The sequence below is a fragment of the Hippopotamus amphibius genome, chromosome 9 (genome assembly GCF_030028045.1).
Source record: "Hippopotamus amphibius kiboko isolate mHipAmp2 chromosome 9, mHipAmp2.hap2, whole genome shotgun sequence".
NCBI classification, from domain to species: Eukaryota; Metazoa; Chordata; class Mammalia; order Artiodactyla; family Hippopotamidae; genus Hippopotamus; species Hippopotamus amphibius.
In genome coordinates this window covers 34272095-34288759 of record NC_080194.1, presented here as the reverse complement: position 1 = coordinate 34288759, position 16665 = coordinate 34272095, and the positions used below count along the sequence as shown (strand labels likewise).

General features: G+C 36.3%; 1 protein-coding gene across 5 annotated transcripts in view; it reads right to left on the bottom strand.

Moving 5' to 3' along the window:
- Positions 1–16665, bottom strand: part of SBF2 (SET binding factor 2) — a 440997-nt gene that overhangs the window by 64774 nt on the left and 359558 nt on the right. For all 5 annotated transcript variants that reach the window (XM_057749271.1, XM_057749273.1, XM_057749274.1 and 2 more), the window contains 7 exons: positions 16287–16459; positions 15393–15466; positions 13615–13810; positions 10692–10819; positions 9158–9333; positions 6535–6680; positions 4324–4522 (listed from right to left, as the gene is read on the bottom strand). In XM_057749271.1, the coding sequence (XP_057605254.1) occupies positions 4324–4522; positions 6535–6680; positions 9158–9333; positions 10692–10819; positions 13615–13810; positions 15393–15466; positions 16287–16459 (1092 nt within the window). The remainder of the gene's footprint in view (positions 1–4323; positions 4523–6534; positions 6681–9157; positions 9334–10691; positions 10820–13614; positions 13811–15392; positions 15467–16286; positions 16460–16665) is intronic.

The window sequence follows — 16665 nt, the reverse complement described above, 5'->3', positions numbered from 1 at the left end:
GTTTTTATTTCCATTATTCTAGTGGGTGGATCAAAAAAGATCTTGCTGTGATTTATGTCAAAGAGTGTTCTTCCTATGTTTTCCTCTAGGAGTTTTATAGTGTCTGGCCTTACATGTAGGTCTGTAATCCATTTTGAGTTTACTTTTGTGTATGGTGTTAGTGAGTGTTCTAATTTCATCCTTTTACATGTAGCTGTCCAGTTTTCCCAGCACCACTTATTGAAGAGGTTGCCTTTTCTCCATTGTATATCTTTGCCTCCTCTGTCATAGATTAGTTGACCATAGTTTATCTCTGGGCTTTCTATCCTGTTCCACTGATCTATATTTCTCTTTTTGTGCCAGTACCATACTGTCTTGATCACTGTAGGCTTGTAGTATAGTTTGAAGTCAGGAAGCCTGATTCCATCAACTCTGCCCTTCCTTCTCAAGATTGCTTTGGCTATTCGGGGTCTTTTGCGTTTCCATACAAATCGTAAAATTTCTTGTTCTAGTTCTGTGAAAAATGCCATTGGTAATTTGATAGGGATTGCACTATCTGTAAATTGCCTGGGTAGTATAGTCATTTTCACAATGTTGATTCTTCCAATCCAAGAACACAGAGTATTCTGTAAATTGCCTGGGTAGTATAGTCATTTTCACAATGTTGATTCTTCCAATCCAAGAACACAGAGTATTTCTCCATCTGTTTGTGTCATCTTTGATTTCTTTCATTAGTGTCTTGTAGTTCTCTGAGTAAAGGTCTTTTGCCTCCTTAGACAGGTTTATTCCTAGATATTTTATTCTTTTTGTTGCAATGGTGAATGGGATTGTTTCCTTAATTTCTCTTTCTGATCATTCATTGTTAGTATATAGAAATGCAAGAGATTTCTGTGTGTTACTTTTATATCCTGCAACTTTACCAAATTCATTGATTAGCTCAAGCAGTTTTCTGGTGGCATCTTTAGGATTTTCTATGTATAGTATCATGTCATCTGTGAACAGTGACAGTTTTACTTCTTATTTTCCAATTTGGATTCCTTTTATTTCTTTTTCTTCTCTGATTGCTGTGGCAAGGACTTCCAAAACTACATTGAATAGTAGTGGAGAGAGTGCATATCCTTGTCTTGTTCCTGATCTTAGAGGGAATGCTTTCAGGTTTTCACCATTGAGAATGATGTTTGCTGTGGGTTTGTCATATATGGCCTTTACTATGTTGAGGTAGGTTCCCTCTATGCCCACCTTCTGGAAAGTTTTTGTCATAAATGGGTGTTGAATTTTGTCAAAAGCTTTTTCTGCATCTATTGAGATGATCATGTGGTTTTTATCCTTCGATTTGTTAATATGGTGTATCACATTGATTGATTTGCGTATATGGAAGAATCCTTGCATTCCAGGGATAAACCCCACTTGATCATGGTGTATGATCCTTTTAATGTATTGTTGGATCCTGCTGGCTAGTATTTTGTTGAGGATTTTTGCATCTAAATTCATCAGTGATAGTGGTCTGTAATTTTCTTTTTTTGTAGTATCTCTGTCTGGTTTCGGTATCAGGGTGATGGTGGCCTCATAAAATGAGTTTGGGAGTGTTGCTTCCTCTGCAATTTTTTGGAAGAGTTTGAGAAGGATAGGTGCTAGCTCTTCTCTAAATGTTTGATAAAATTCACCTGTGAATCCATCTGGTCCTGGACTTTTGTTTGCTGGGAGATTTTTAATCACAGTTTCAATGTTATTACTTGTGATTGGTCTGTTCATATTTTCTATTTCTTCCAGATTCAGTCTTTGAAGATTATACCTTTCTAAGAATCTGTCCATTTCATCCATGTTGTGCATTTTATTGGCATACAGTTGCTTGTAGTAGTCTCTTATGGTGCTTTTTATTTCTGCAGTGTCCGTTGTAACTTCTCCTGTTTCATTTCTAATTTTATTGATTTGAGTCCTCTCCCTCTTTTTCTTGATGAGTCTTGCTAGAGGTTTATCAATTTTGTTTATCTTCTCAAAGAACCAGCTTTTAGTTTCATTGATTTTTGCTATTGTTTTCTTTGTTTCTATTTCATTTATTTCTGCTCTGATCTTTACGATTTCTCTCCACCTACTAACTTTGGGTTTTGTTTCCTCTTCTTTCTCTAGTTTCTTTAGGTGTAAGGTTAGATTGTTTATTTGGGATTTTTCTTGTTTCTTGAGGTAGGATTGTATTGCTATAAACTTCCCTCTTAGAACTGCTTTTGCTGCATCCCATAGGTTTTGGATCATTGTTTTCATTGTCATTTATCTCTAGGTATTTTTTGATTTCCTCTTTGATTTCTTCAGTGATCTCTTGGTTATTTAGTAGCGTATTGTTTAGCCTCCACGTGTTTGTGTTTTTTACAGTTTTCTTCCTGTAATTGATTTCTAATCTCATAGCACTGTGGTTGGACAAGATGCTTGATACGATTTCAATTTTCTTAAATTTACCAAGGCTTGATTTATGACCCAAAATGTGATCTATCCTGGAGAATGTTCCATATGCACTGGAGAAGAATGTGTAATCTGCTGTTTTTGGATGTAATGTCCTACAGATATCTATTAAATCAAGCTGACTTATTGTGTCATTTAAAGCTTGTGTTTCCTTATTAATTTTCTGTCTGGATGATCTGTCCATTGGTGTAAGTGGGGTGTTAAAGTCCCCCACTATTATTGTGTTACTGTCAATTTCCTCTTTCATAGTTGTTAGCATTTGCCTTATGTATTGAGGTGCTCCTATACTGGGTGCATATATATTTATAATTGTTATCTCCTCTTCCTGGATTGATCCCTTGATCTTTACGTAGTGTCCTTTCTTGTCTATTGTAACATTTTTTATTTTAAAGTCTATTTTATCTGATATGAGTATCACTACTCCAGCTTTCTTTTGATTTCCATTTGCATGGAATATCTTTTTCCATCCCTGATATATTTGAATTTAAATTTACAATCTTACTATCTGCTTTCTATTTGTCCCATCTGTCCCACGCTTCCTTTTCTCTCCTTTCTTGCCTTCTTTTGGATTATTTTTTATTATTCCATTTTTTATTCCTTCCAATAGCTTGAGGGATTTATGTTATTTAATATCAACATAAGTTCTTTACAATAAGTGTTCTAATAAATGGCCTATTAAGATTTTATTTTGTTTCTGACAGATTGAAATGATAAATATGTCTGTTTTCTCACTGTCAGGTGTGATTTTGATAGCAAGCTTCTCAAGTAGGACATCACACCTTACACCTTTACTTACACTTATTTACAAAGAGAATTTAGTTAGGATGATAGAGTATCAGGAAAATTCCTGCATACTCATCAAAATTACAGCCTTTCAGTACTTAATGTTAAAACTTTATTTGTCCCAAATCTCAAACTACATTCCCAATTTGTTTCTCAAGTTTCACATTGGTATTTGTACATTTAAATTGTCATTTAAAATGAGATATCTATAGTTCTTCAAGAATAGCAGGGTTAAAACTAATACTGACATTAAGACAACTTTCTAAAATATGTACAAGGCTTACAATTTACTAAGTACTTTCGCAGCATTATTGTATTTAATCCAACCAGGAATTTATAAATGCAAAGAAAAGAACTTACCCTGAAATGAAAATGATTAAACTTGTGGGTGGTAGAAATGTAGTTTTAAAAGATATAACACATGTTTTAACAGATATAAAACAGCAATAGACACAAGAACAGAAAAAAGAAAATGTGTTCATTTACATTCTTTAAGTAATATCTCTTGAAAAAATTCTAATTAGACAGCATAAGGACACCCTACCTATACTTGGGTTAGGAAATTACAGCCTATGAACCAAAACTGGCCTTGCCCATTTACTTATTTATGTATTATCTATGCCTGCTTCAATGGCAGAGCTAAGTAGCTGCAATGAGAGAACATATCCCCTGCAAAGCTGAAAATATGTACTATTTGGCCCTTTACAGAAAAAGTTTGCAGACTCCTGACCTATAGCAGATTTTCATCTCTCCTCTCTGCCGGCAAATTCTATTCTTACTTCAAGTTATCTCAGGCATGCTAGAAGAGAGGCAAATGGGAAGAGAAAGACAAATATGGGTAATTCATAAAGTGGACAAAAACTTTCACTGTTCACTTTCTGATCTAATATAGGCACTGTTCAGTGATGTAATTGTACCTATGAGAATGTCAGTGAGGTGCCTGCACATGCTGCATAAAAAGTGTCCCTTAAACACACATACCTTTGGAAACCTTGCTCCTTTTTTCTAGCATCTCTCTTTCTCTCCATGCTAGGGATGCAAACAGCCCATTCAAGACTCAAATGGAAGGAAAGAAAGGTCTCTTTTTGAGACCACTAATAGACTTACCTCCGGCAGAGTGAATACATCCTGTTGGAGGCAGTGATCCGAAAGTACTCTGGTTTTGAGCGAGAAGAGCTGCCACTTATGGTTCCCAAACCTAAACGCTGATAGTCTCTGAAACAAGCTTTTTCCACTAACTGTTCCATCGTAGATTTCTCCGAGGCCTTCAGGGTAGTACTTGTGGGGAGTTCACTATCATCTGAAACTGTGATGGCAGAAACAGGATTTGAAGAAATGATACAGCTCGAAGAACAGGATTAAAAACTTCCTTCTGAAGCAGATCCTTAACCAAAAGAGGTTTATATTAGGGCTAGAGGTGCTATGTATACCCAAAATTAAATCATGTAACTTCTATGAGGAATCATTATGCTCAACCATAAATTAAAACTGTAATAGTCAGGAAACAAAATATCAGGAGCTCAACTAACTCAAAATGTCACGTAAATTAACTCAAAATTTCTAAAAACAATATAATTCTAAATTCATTACCCATATTTTCCTGTTTAAGTTGGGCTTGCTTATTACTGTCCACCTGGAGTGATTTCTATTTAGGACTCTATAGAATAAACATTCATACTTTGTGAGAGACTAACCTGTCAGTAAAACTGATCTCTAACATGATCACTACACAAACTCATCATTCCAGGCTTCAGTTAACTTTAAAGAGCATAAACTTTTATTGGAAATTTTTAGATTAAGCAGAAGTTCACTAGTGGCAAAAGACCTTTCTTAGAGAGGTATGAAGAAGTTACATTTGGTGGAGGTTATATTTTGTCAGAGGATGTGGTGTACATGGGAAACGCCCTCATAATTTTGCAATCTCAGGTTACAGAGCCCCTTAAGATTTTAGATATTGGAAGAATTTACCCAATAGCCAAGTATTTTAGGGAGGATTAAAAAAAAAAAAAACAAACAAACAACATTCCTAATTGGTACTGCATGTTCTAACTAAAAAAAAAAATTCCATGTTAAAAATTGTCTTTATTTACTTCCCTATTTATTTTTAAAGTGAGAGAAGTCAAATTAAGCTTTCAAAGTTTTTGGAACTGTACTCAAAGTTCTAATGTCAAAGGGAATGATATGGCTCTCTTCCATTAAAAGGAAAAAAAAAGACAGCTTATCTCTATAAATAAAAGACTTTGTGTATTAGTTTGTGAACTTCACAATGCAAATATATCACTAGGTATTAGTTTTATTTGTGCTGGCCTCTTCAGAGGAGTAAAGAGCATTATATAATTTGGTCTCTTGGTGGAATAACTATCATAAAATAAGTTTTTGTTCTGTGAAATCATAAAAACATTGAATTAGAAGAGTCAATAGTGATGGGTAGCAATAATTTTTATATGGCCTTCCATGTGACTGTGAGAGGCCAGGGTTCCAGTAAATGGTCTTTTCACTGCCCCCAAAGGCAAGCCTGTAGATATACATACTGAAATGGAGACCTCTAGCCAGTGATCTCTCTAAAGATGAGATTTCTTTCTTTAAAATGTTCTTGTTGTTGTTACTAATAGCAGTAAAAGTAGCAGTTATATAATCACTGGTGACTAAGTCTAAGAGCCTGAGAAGCAAAAGGGTGCAATGGCATCCTCTCTATTAGATCAGATTCTCTCTAGTGTTAATTCCATAAGCATACTTGACACTGGGCTAAGGAACAGAAAAATTTTGCTACTGGTTTTCTGCTTCTATTTTCCTGAGAGTTATCTCAGCTTCTCAGATTCTGCTCTTTTAAATATTTAGCAGACATCTTTTTCTTATCATCTAAGAATGCCTTTATCTTAGGCCCCCCATTTTGATTAAGAGCACCCACAATGTTCTTAACAAAACCTCAAATCTTCAACTTTGAATATTTAATGTCCTTATTCTTATTCCATAACAATAAGGTACTGGGGACTACTTTATACCTAAATTTTCTATGCAATGGGGGTTTCTTTCTTTCTCCCTTTAATGAGACCCACATAACAATGGCCAATCAGCTCTATGGATTTAGTAGAGGAGGAATATAACTTAAAAAAATCTTATCTGAACAATGGAATATTGGGAAAGTAAAAAAATGTTGTTCCAGTTCTGAGAAGCTGGTAAGTGCCTCCCATCTTATTAGATAGATCTAGGTTTTCAAGAGTCCGGTTTAAGTGCAACTATGTCTTAGTCTCCTGTTCTTACTCATGTAAGAAGAAAGAATAAAGTTCATTCATGAAGGAAAAGCAAGTTCTTACATACCAGATATGTCATCTTCTTCATTCCATCCAGGACGGTTCACTCTCTCTTCCACAATCGTCCCTGTCCTCCTCTTCAATAAATATTGCCGCCCAATTGTCATTTTCCCTGCCCTTTTGGCACCTTTCACAATTGTTTTTGAGAAGGTACTACAAGTCATAAAACCAAAGAGAATGTCAATTTAATATGAAGATGCCACTTATATTTTTTGATACCTACGTTGCTCAACTTGTTTCTTCTCTATACCCACAGCTACCAGCATGTCCAGACCTTCATTAAGCCTCTCCGTCTTTAGATCACCTTTTATATGGCAGCAGACTAATTTCCCATAAAACACTGTTGTCATCAGGATATTCTTTTAGGTAAAAAAGTGCAAGAACCTAGAGTGGGACACAAACTACTTATCATTCCCAATCTAAACTCCTCAGTTTGGCTTTTTGGTCAAGCAGGCCCCTAACCAACTCTGGTTATCCATGCCACTGCCTCCATCAGTTCCCACAGACTACGTTTGCGGAAGTCTCCCTGCATGGAAAGCCAGCCTGCCCCTTTCTCCACTGATTCAAACTCTCTACTAACTCGTAAGCTTTTCTTTAATATCTTGACAATTATAGTTGGCAACACCTTTACTTATTTCTTAAGTGTTTTAAATGTGTATGTGTGGTGTCCTGCCTTCTGACACTAGAAACCTTCTGAGATATAGAAAAGAGTAGCATAATTTCCCTGTTTGAAAGAAAAAAAACAAGAAATCAGAAACTTGAGTATCTTTTTGAGAATCTGCTTTAATTAAAGAGAAACTAGGATTTAAGTCATTTGGACCTAGAAGCACTTTATTTATTTAAATGGTTTACTTTTTCTTGCTGATATAAATTCTGGGTGTAGATATTTACAATCCAAAGAATTAAACAAAGAACCTATTTCCTGAATAATCATACTGAGGTGAAGGTTTCAAGGAAGACTGTTTTTGATTATGTTCTTTTTTACCACAAAGAACAGAACTCTTTTTGTGTTTTCTTGTCATTTGATGAAGAGCTGTTAGGATTGTTTTATTGTCAAATAGTTCTACCAGACCTTGTTTTTAGTAATCTGAAATGTAAATCTGAGGGTTATGAACATGTTTTACATAATCGTTAGAAATCACAGAATACCGATATTTCCTAAATTAAGCCTACTGTAAATCACTTCAGGTGCAACTTAAACTCAATGGGATTTTTGAATTTTTTCCAGCTAGAGCTATATCTTTTGTTTTATATATGCAAGACAATTCGAAGACATTTTAAAATTTAAAATTGCTATATCTCTGTTGTAGCTTGACAGAGTAAGCTTGATTTTATAGATATATATAACCGCCCCACCCCGACAGTTGCTAAACATCAAACACCATACAAAGCTTTGTTTCTCCCATAGATGGCTGAGATGATGAATATCATAGGCTCCCCTGTGAGCTCACAGTGCTAAGATAAGATGCTTGGCTCACCACTGTAAGTGTCTAGAAAGCTGTTCATACTTCTTCAGCATCTCGTACCTGGATATGTGTGGTCTCCTTTGCTTACCAGGTAACAACGGTACAGGTGGCTAGCTATGCAGTTTAGAATGACATACTGTCTGCAACTCCAAATCACCTATAATCCCCAACCTACCACTCTTTCAGGAAAAAGGAAGGCCTTTTCTCCAAAGTCTACAGAGTAGTCCCTAATATGTAATTTGTACTAGCAGATGCCCAAATTCCAGGTATTTAATAATGAATGGACTGAAATGTTAACCCTTATATTTTATCACTAATTGAAGAGAATTTTAAGGTAACTGTTATTTTGTAATAACTGAAATTTAAAAGTTTCAACATAAATTCCTAAACATTTTGATCAGAAAATAAGGATTCCTACTAAAGAAATATGACAAGTAAATGCAATGCCTGGTCCTGGATTGGATCCTGTACTAGACAGAAAAAAAAGTACCTGTAAAGGATCAGAAACAGAATTTGAATATGGAATCTGGGTTAGATAAAAGTTTTATGACAATTAAATTTCCTGGTTGTGATTATTGTACTGTGGTTATTATAAGATAATGTCTTTGTTCTTAGGAAATATATATTGACATATGTAAGGATAAAAGGGCATTATGTATATAACTCAAATGGTTTAGGAAAAAATATGCACGAGAGAGAAAATGATAGAAAAAATGATAAAGAAAATGGAACAAAACAAACAACTGGTGAATCTGGGTAAAGGGCATACAGGAATCCTTTGTATTATGTTGTAACTTTCCTATATCTAATAAAAAGTTACAAAGAAAAAGAAAAAGTAAACATTCTCATCTCTAGATCAGAGCAAAACTGTCTGCTAGGCCTGGATATTAACGAAAACTGAAGCGACTGCTCAAAGGAAGTTAGAAAGTGATCAGTATAGGAAAAAGGGAGAACAGAATTTCAGCATTATAAAAAATGCATCACGAGCAATAAACGTGATTGTTACATATATTGATGCTGCTGTTCCATAACTCCTGAGCTTGGTTCAGGGGATGTGACAGAACAGCAAACAAAAAGAATAGTCACATATTGACCTAAAAGATAGGTCACTTGCCCTGACAGTCAACTATGGGAGGGCTGAAATGAAGAAATCTGTTTTCTTACCGAAAGGAAGTGTTCTTTTCCTTCTGCTTGGGTAAAATTATTTGAGGGGTAGTTTGTCCAGCAGCAAAAGCAAAGGTGGTAAAAATGGACTGAGGATAACGAAACTTCATCAGCTGTTTCTTAAAGATCTCTACTACTTCTGGACTCACTTCTTCATCAAATGCTACTTTAATCAACTAGAAACAAAAGAAATTAAACATATAAGAAACATTAAGGATTTCCAGATAGCTCCCCCTCAAATTACTGAAATAACAAAAAAGTAACAACACTAAATGGCAAGAGTTTTGAAGTTGAAGGGACCTTGGATATCATGCAATGCAATTTAAAAATTTTTAAAATAAAAAAGTAAGGCTCAGAAAGGTTTACTTGTTATAGGTGGTTAGTTGGCAAGGAAAATTGTGTATCTTGAAGTTGGGTTTCTTTAAGACTATCTTTTCTCAATTTCTTTTCTTTTTTTTGGCTGTGCTATGCGGCTGGTGGGATCTTAGTTCCCTGGCCAGGGACTGAACCCAGGCACTTGGCAGTGAAAGCATGGAGTCTTAACACTGAACTGCCAGAGAATTCAAGACTATCTTTTCTGTGATGGGATAGGAAAATTAATTTGTAGTGGCTAGAGTAGGAAACATGTCCTTCTCATATATCAACTGTTGGTTCTAGATAGGGGATTTGGCCTAAGAAGGTCTCTTCCTACCCAGAGATACTATAAATCTAGGAAGAAAAAATTCAGTTTGACTAGAATCCTAACCAGTAGACCCATGCAGCAGTTGGAATAGTGAAGAAATCCCTAGGAGGTCACTGCTCTCAGGTGACCAGAGCAGTTCTGGGCCTAGAGATCAGCAGACTTATATTTCACACAATTAGCATATGGAGGTACTAGGGAGGGCTTCTTGACTGAAAGGAACAATGCAAGAATTGGAACCCCTGGAAATCTGAGAAGTCAGAGATAAGGCAGGAAGAGTGAGAATGGCATAATGTCACAAATGGAGAATTACACAAAAAGGAAAATTAGGAAAAGATCACTCTTCCAAGTGTCTGGTTTGCATCAGTAATTCCACAAGTTCTGATATGTTCAGAGCCCCCTGAAAAAACCTTTGCTTCATCAGGGGTTCCTTAGTTAGCACCAATAGTACTTTAGCCCTAGCTATAATTCTTAGAGCTCTCTCTCTTTCACAGAAGAGCCACAGGGCATTTCCTTCTGAAACAGATGACAAGAGATGCTTTCTATCTAAAGGCTCTACCAAACACAAACTGAGGTAAGCGGCAGAGAATAAGAGTCAACTGTGTGTGTCTGAATTTCTACGATCACTGAATATCGACAGATAATCTGTTGTTACTCTGAGTTGACCACAGGGCTCAGGAAATGGAGGATTAAATTCAATACTATTCTTGAGTTGACTCAAAGATTACCCTCTCAGAGAGACCCTCTGATCCTCCTCATCCTCTAACTCCTGACCATGTGATCAAAAGAAAGTGGCCATGACATCATTTGTAGAAAACTTTTTAACAGCAGAAGAATGGCTCCCTTTCTTAATACCTGAAAAGATGCTGATGTGATCTGTAGTCCTTCTTGCATGTTCTGTTGTAGCTGGTTCTGCATTGTGATCTTCTTCTCCTTGGTGATGGAGGCAATGGGAAAACTTCGCACAACTGTCTGCTCACCAACTATAGGAAGATGAGGCACAGACTAAGCAACAGCATGTTACAGCTCATTTCTACAGTCTCTGCTACTCATTTCACCAGCCTCTGCTGGAGAAATGTGTCTAGAAAGGACAATGTCCAGAAATGCAGCAAGAGAAAGTGCCATGATTCTAGAATCACATTCATCAATTTTGTTGCATGGCAATTCATTCCTGAGATACTTTCAATCCTTTCCTGGAGTGAAGGAACTGTCCCTGCCTGCCAGTCTTCATTCTAGTTCCCCAACCTACTGTGTGCCACACAAGATCATCTGGTTTAAGGCATCTTAGAGGAAGGGTAGGTTTCATACAGAAGAAAAGAAGTATCTTCAAATATTGAAAAGACACTTATCATATCTAATGTAATAAAAAAGCAAAAGAGAAAAGACTGTCAGAGTTTGTTTCTGTATAAAGGTGCTATACTATGAATATATGTGCCTTCAGAAGATTTAGGACTGGGCTTAGGCTTAAGATTTTTAGGAGTTTAAATATTAAAGCAAGAAAGGGAAAAATATAAATAATTATTTATCAACTACCTGAGGGTATGAAGATGAGAATCTAGAAAAGAAGTAGCACACATGAAGCCTCCCTTGGAGAGCTCACAGTTCCCCACAGGAGAGGAAAGTCACATGCAGAATACAACAACATGCAATTAGCTCCTGGGTTTGAGGGTACATGGTTTTAAATATGTCAGAAGGGGAGAATACCTCCGCATGCTAGATGGCTAAAGACTGATTGCTGGAGGAAGTGAGAGAAAAGGTGAGCTCTGAAGAGAAGGTAGGTTTGGATCTACAGAGGGGGAAAGGGTGGGCATTTCAGGCAGTGGTACGAGTGACAGAACAGGAGCAGCGATGGGCAAGGCCCCTCAGCCAGGAAGCCAGAGGGGGTGAGATCCGACTAGGTTTATCTGCATTAGGAGCCCGTATATTAATTCACCTACTTACTATTATCAGAATTTCTCATTCCCTGAAGCTCTAAATTCCTAACCTGGAAAATTCTGATTATCCTCTCATATTAAACTCATACCCAGAGACTAAACAAAATCAAGACATACACAGGATTTAAGTTCTAAGATGTATTAAACGACTTATGCTTAACACATGTCAAATGATCAGATTTCTATGTGTCATTAAAGGAGAAATTTTTTTTAATTAACTTAAACTTAAAAAGAGAAATAAAATAAAAGAGGCAAATACAAAGGTTTTCTCTGATGAAAATAATTTTCCTAAAATGTGAAATTAACCCAAAAATTGTCAGGAAAAAACAAGAGATCAGTACAAGCTTTCACACTAAATACAGCTTTGATTTCTTTAAAAGACATAAATTAGAGCACTTTAAATGACCAAGTATCGCATATATTTATATGCCCAAAGTGTATGTTAATGGCCACTGAGCTCACAAAGGTTTTAGTACAAAAAATTGGTTTAAGTACTAGATATTTAGTTTTAAAAATATACTTGCTTACAAATACAAATGTAATTTACATATTTACAGTAATATGACAGAAGAGGGTTGAGAAATTTTGCTCTATTTTTCACTCTTTTTCAAAATAAGCACAACTATTCCTGTTGATTCATTTTGTTTACTGAATTTTACGAACTTTTTGCTTTTCACGTGGTAAGCAATCTTTATGACCAACATAATAAACCATCTTGATTCTATCTAAGCAAGGGATTATGCAACTGTGAGATTTTGAAGATAATACAGTTTATACATCTGAATTCCACTGTCTAACAAAGTGCACAACACATAGTACATACTCTTCAAATGCTACCGAATAAATAATTTCAGATAAGGAAGGAATTCTAGTGACTATTTATCCCAATGTTTCTCAATCCTCAGTATATGTCAAAAATACACAGATGCCTGGGTCTCCCCCTCCTAGAATCCTATTACAGATTCTAATTCAATTGCTTGAGAGTTAGGCCCAGAAAAAAATTTTTTTTAACGTTTCCCAGGTAATTCAAATATGCAGTCAAGACTGAGAGCCACTGGATTATCACCAAGCAAGCCCAATCCCCTAATCTTCTAGAAGGAGAAACTGAAACTCAGAGAGATTAGGGGACTTATTTAAGACACTGAGACTGGTCCAACAGTGATCTAAATCTGAGCTTCCTGTTTTGGAGTCCAATGATTTTACCCAAAACCTTACATGCTTTTCCTATCAACCAGAACAGTTTATATAGAGACTACAGTGATTTAAAAAAGATAATTCAGACTTGACAGGTATGCTATTCCTTTCTAATGCAGAAGACTGTAGACAGTAGAAGAAAACAGAAGTTAAGGAAGTTTCGTGAGTAGGAGAGAGGTCTGCTAAGAGAGGAATGGGGTTAGTTGAAATGGAATGAGAGAGAAGTGGGGTTACTTAGTGCTGTACAGCCCTGAAATGCTTAGCACATCTTTCCACAAAAGGGATCATGAGTCTGGAAAACCTCAACCTTACAGTTTACTGCAGGATTCAGAAGGTGGGGCGAATCAGCAGGGGATGTTGTTAGCAGCTGGATACTGTGAATAGCCCTAAGTCATAAAATACTGCCTTATGAAATTATTATAGTTTCAGTGGATGAACCGTGGTTTGCTGTCTAGAAGATACCCTTGGTTCTTCAAATAAGAATCTATGATCATTAGCTCTGACAGACAAAAATATTGTAAAAAAATACCTGTGTGGCAAAAGGCTTACTCTGAATCTGAACTGGCCTGCAAATCACTGCACACAGATGCACTCAAAGCCTCATGTAGCACATAGATATCCCTGTTCTGATGGCATAATATGAGCCATACCTAGCTGATCATGGGGAGTCCCTCTGAACAGAATTCTGTATGTGGTGAGGAACAAGGCTCCTTCTGCTGGCAGGAGCTGAGGACCTCCAAGAAGGCCTCCAGTGGCTTCTTCTCTTCCATCAGGATCCAGCAGGACTCGAAGACCTTCACAAACAATTTCTTCTCCTGGCAGTAGAGCAGGTCTAAGAATCTTGGGCTAACAACAGAGAAAGTTATTTAAAACCCAATTATAGTGGGATTTCCAACCCTTAGACCAAGGTTATCTTTTCAGTTACAGATATAAAAAATTTGAGCCAGACTTTCCGAGTAGCCAAAAGGAGTAAACAGATTTGGGAGAAGGCAGAAATGATGTTTCTGCATCCAAATGTAAAAAGATTTTTCACAGCATTGCTTATTCACAGCAAAATCACTGGAAGTTACTGAACTATTTAAGACACATATTCAATGGAAATTTGCAACCATTAAAAAGAATGACATGGATCTATGCATGCAAACATAGCAAGATGCCAGAATACATTGCTAAGTTAAAAAAAAGAGTTACCAGCCAGTATGTATATTATGATCCCATTTTAGAATATGAACCAAACTGTTAAAGGTGGTGCTATCATGGTTAAGGGTAGAGGTCGGGGTGAGGAGGACCATGGGAGACTTTCATTTTGTACAATGTGGTCTTCTTTAATGCTTCAATTTTATACAAAAGCTTTGTTACTTTGAATATTGAAAAAACGAAATATTTTTTTAAATGGATGCATCTTTAAAGAGCCCTCCTTAGCCTTTAATAAATATTAACACAAAAAATGGCCAAGTTATGACCATTTATCATCTTGGGAAATTGAGGAACTACATGTTACACTCCCCTGAAGAGTTCAGGCTAGGGAAAAAAAATCCATCTCTTCTGAAGATCTAATATGCTTGTTTTTCCTTCCTTCCTTCCTTCCTTCCTTCCTTCCTTCCTTCCTTCCTTCCTTCCTTCCTTCCTTCCTTCCTTCCTTCCTCCCTCCCTCCCTCCCTCCCTCCCTCCCTTCCTTTCTTTTTACTGAGCAGTAAAAACTATATATAAATCAGCACTATTCTTTTTGTTGGCTCTAGGAAGCTCAGAGCTAAATGTAAAGCCAAAGTATAATGATCACTGTGTGTCAGATTTCTGATAGAATTAACTTTCCTTTCCATCTGGCTTCTGATTTCTCCTTTGAATTTATTTTTAATAGTTCTGTTATATAGGTAAGAGGGTCCTGAACCCTAGTCCCACAGACTGGTGCCAGACTAACTGCAAAATAATCATCTGGGAGGCTTGTTAAAGTACCGATTCCTAGGCCAAGTCCCAGGGTAATCCTATTCAGGAGGCTGGGCTGGGATTCAGGCCTCTCAATTTTCAATAGACTTCCCAGATGTTTGTGATGTATGCTTGTAATGCATACAGATTCAGGAATCTGGTGATTTTATGGTAATTGCCTTAAGTCACTTTTGGGGGGAAGTAGGCAGGGCATAAAGTCGTGGCCTGGGCTTGGAAGTTAGAATGTTCATAATTTATGCCCTGCCTATAAAAGTAGACTCAACAAGAGGTTATTACTGTTCCTTTGTTGATCCACTAATCTGCTTCACTATTCTTTTTTATGAGGTTCTACATGTAAACTCCTCTCAAACTTTAATGCATCATTAAAACTAGGGCTGGTCTCTGTAGAAGGTTAGGAGAAGGTACTTTCTGGGGGCACATCAGTCTACTGTTGCTGTTTTTAAGAGACATTATACCCTGAAAGCATGTAGTCTGGAATAATTACCTTCTGTATAGGTGGAAGTCTTCTACTCTCACGATGCACTGCTTCTAGGGTTTCAATGTGCATAGCTACAATTCCTGGGATGAGTCAGAGTATTCAAAATGAAAGAGTACCAAACAAGTAGAATTAAAACAAATTCTGTATATTTTAGAATTAAAAATTAATCATAGTTTGTTGGTTCCTCAAAAAGTTAAACACAGAATTACCATATGACTCAGCAATTTCACTCCTAGGTATATACCCAAAAGAACTGAAAATAAGACTCAGATAACTTCATTCATTGTAGCACTATTCACAAAAGCCAGAAGGTCAAAACAATCCAGGTATCCATCAACAGATGAATGGATAAATAAAATGTAGTATATCCATACAATAGAGTATTTATTATTCAGTCACAAAAGAAATGAAGTTACAATACCTGCTACAACATGAATAAACCTTGAAAACATTATGCTAAATGAAATAAACCAGACACAAAAGGACAAGTATTATATGATTTTACTTATATGCAATATCTAGAATAGGCAAATTCATAGAGGTAGACAGTAGATTAGAGGTAACCGGGGCTAAAGGGTGGAGAATGGGGAGCTCTTGCTTAATGGGTATAGAGTGTCTGTTTTGGGTGATGAAAAAGTTTTGGTACACAAAAAGTTTTTTACACATTGTGAATATTATTAATACCACTTAATTTTACACTTAAAGTTTCAAATGGCACATTTTATAATATATATTTTACTACTATTTAAAACTATTAAAAAAATAATCAAAACAAAAATAAATAGCATGGCTAAACTACATGGAAGCCAAGTGTCATGCTGGAAAAAGTAGACCCATAAGAATAATTCTTACTCATTTATCTCTAATATTCTGTTTCTCTAATATCTGCAAAGTGATTACCTGGTATCATGCAATGCAGGCTCTTGATGTGATCCTGAGTAACTCCACTCTCTGTACAAACTTTGTCAATAAATCGGGTAATGAAACGCACAACAGAATTGGCAATGTCATTATTCTCTGAATCTTCAAACCCGCTTTCTGTATCATAGCTCTCAGCCACACTTCCTGCAATACTAAGAAAGTCAAGGAAAGAAATCATGGCCAGTACTCAAATATAACAAATGACTACTATATCACAGTGACTTTCCACAGCAATTTAAACTTGCTCAAAGTGATGTATACTCAAGTAGAAACCTCACTTAACTCCATGGCTTTTCTGTAAGTGATAATGGTGAAACATGATGTTCTGCTTGCCTACATTTGGAAGCTATTGTCAGAC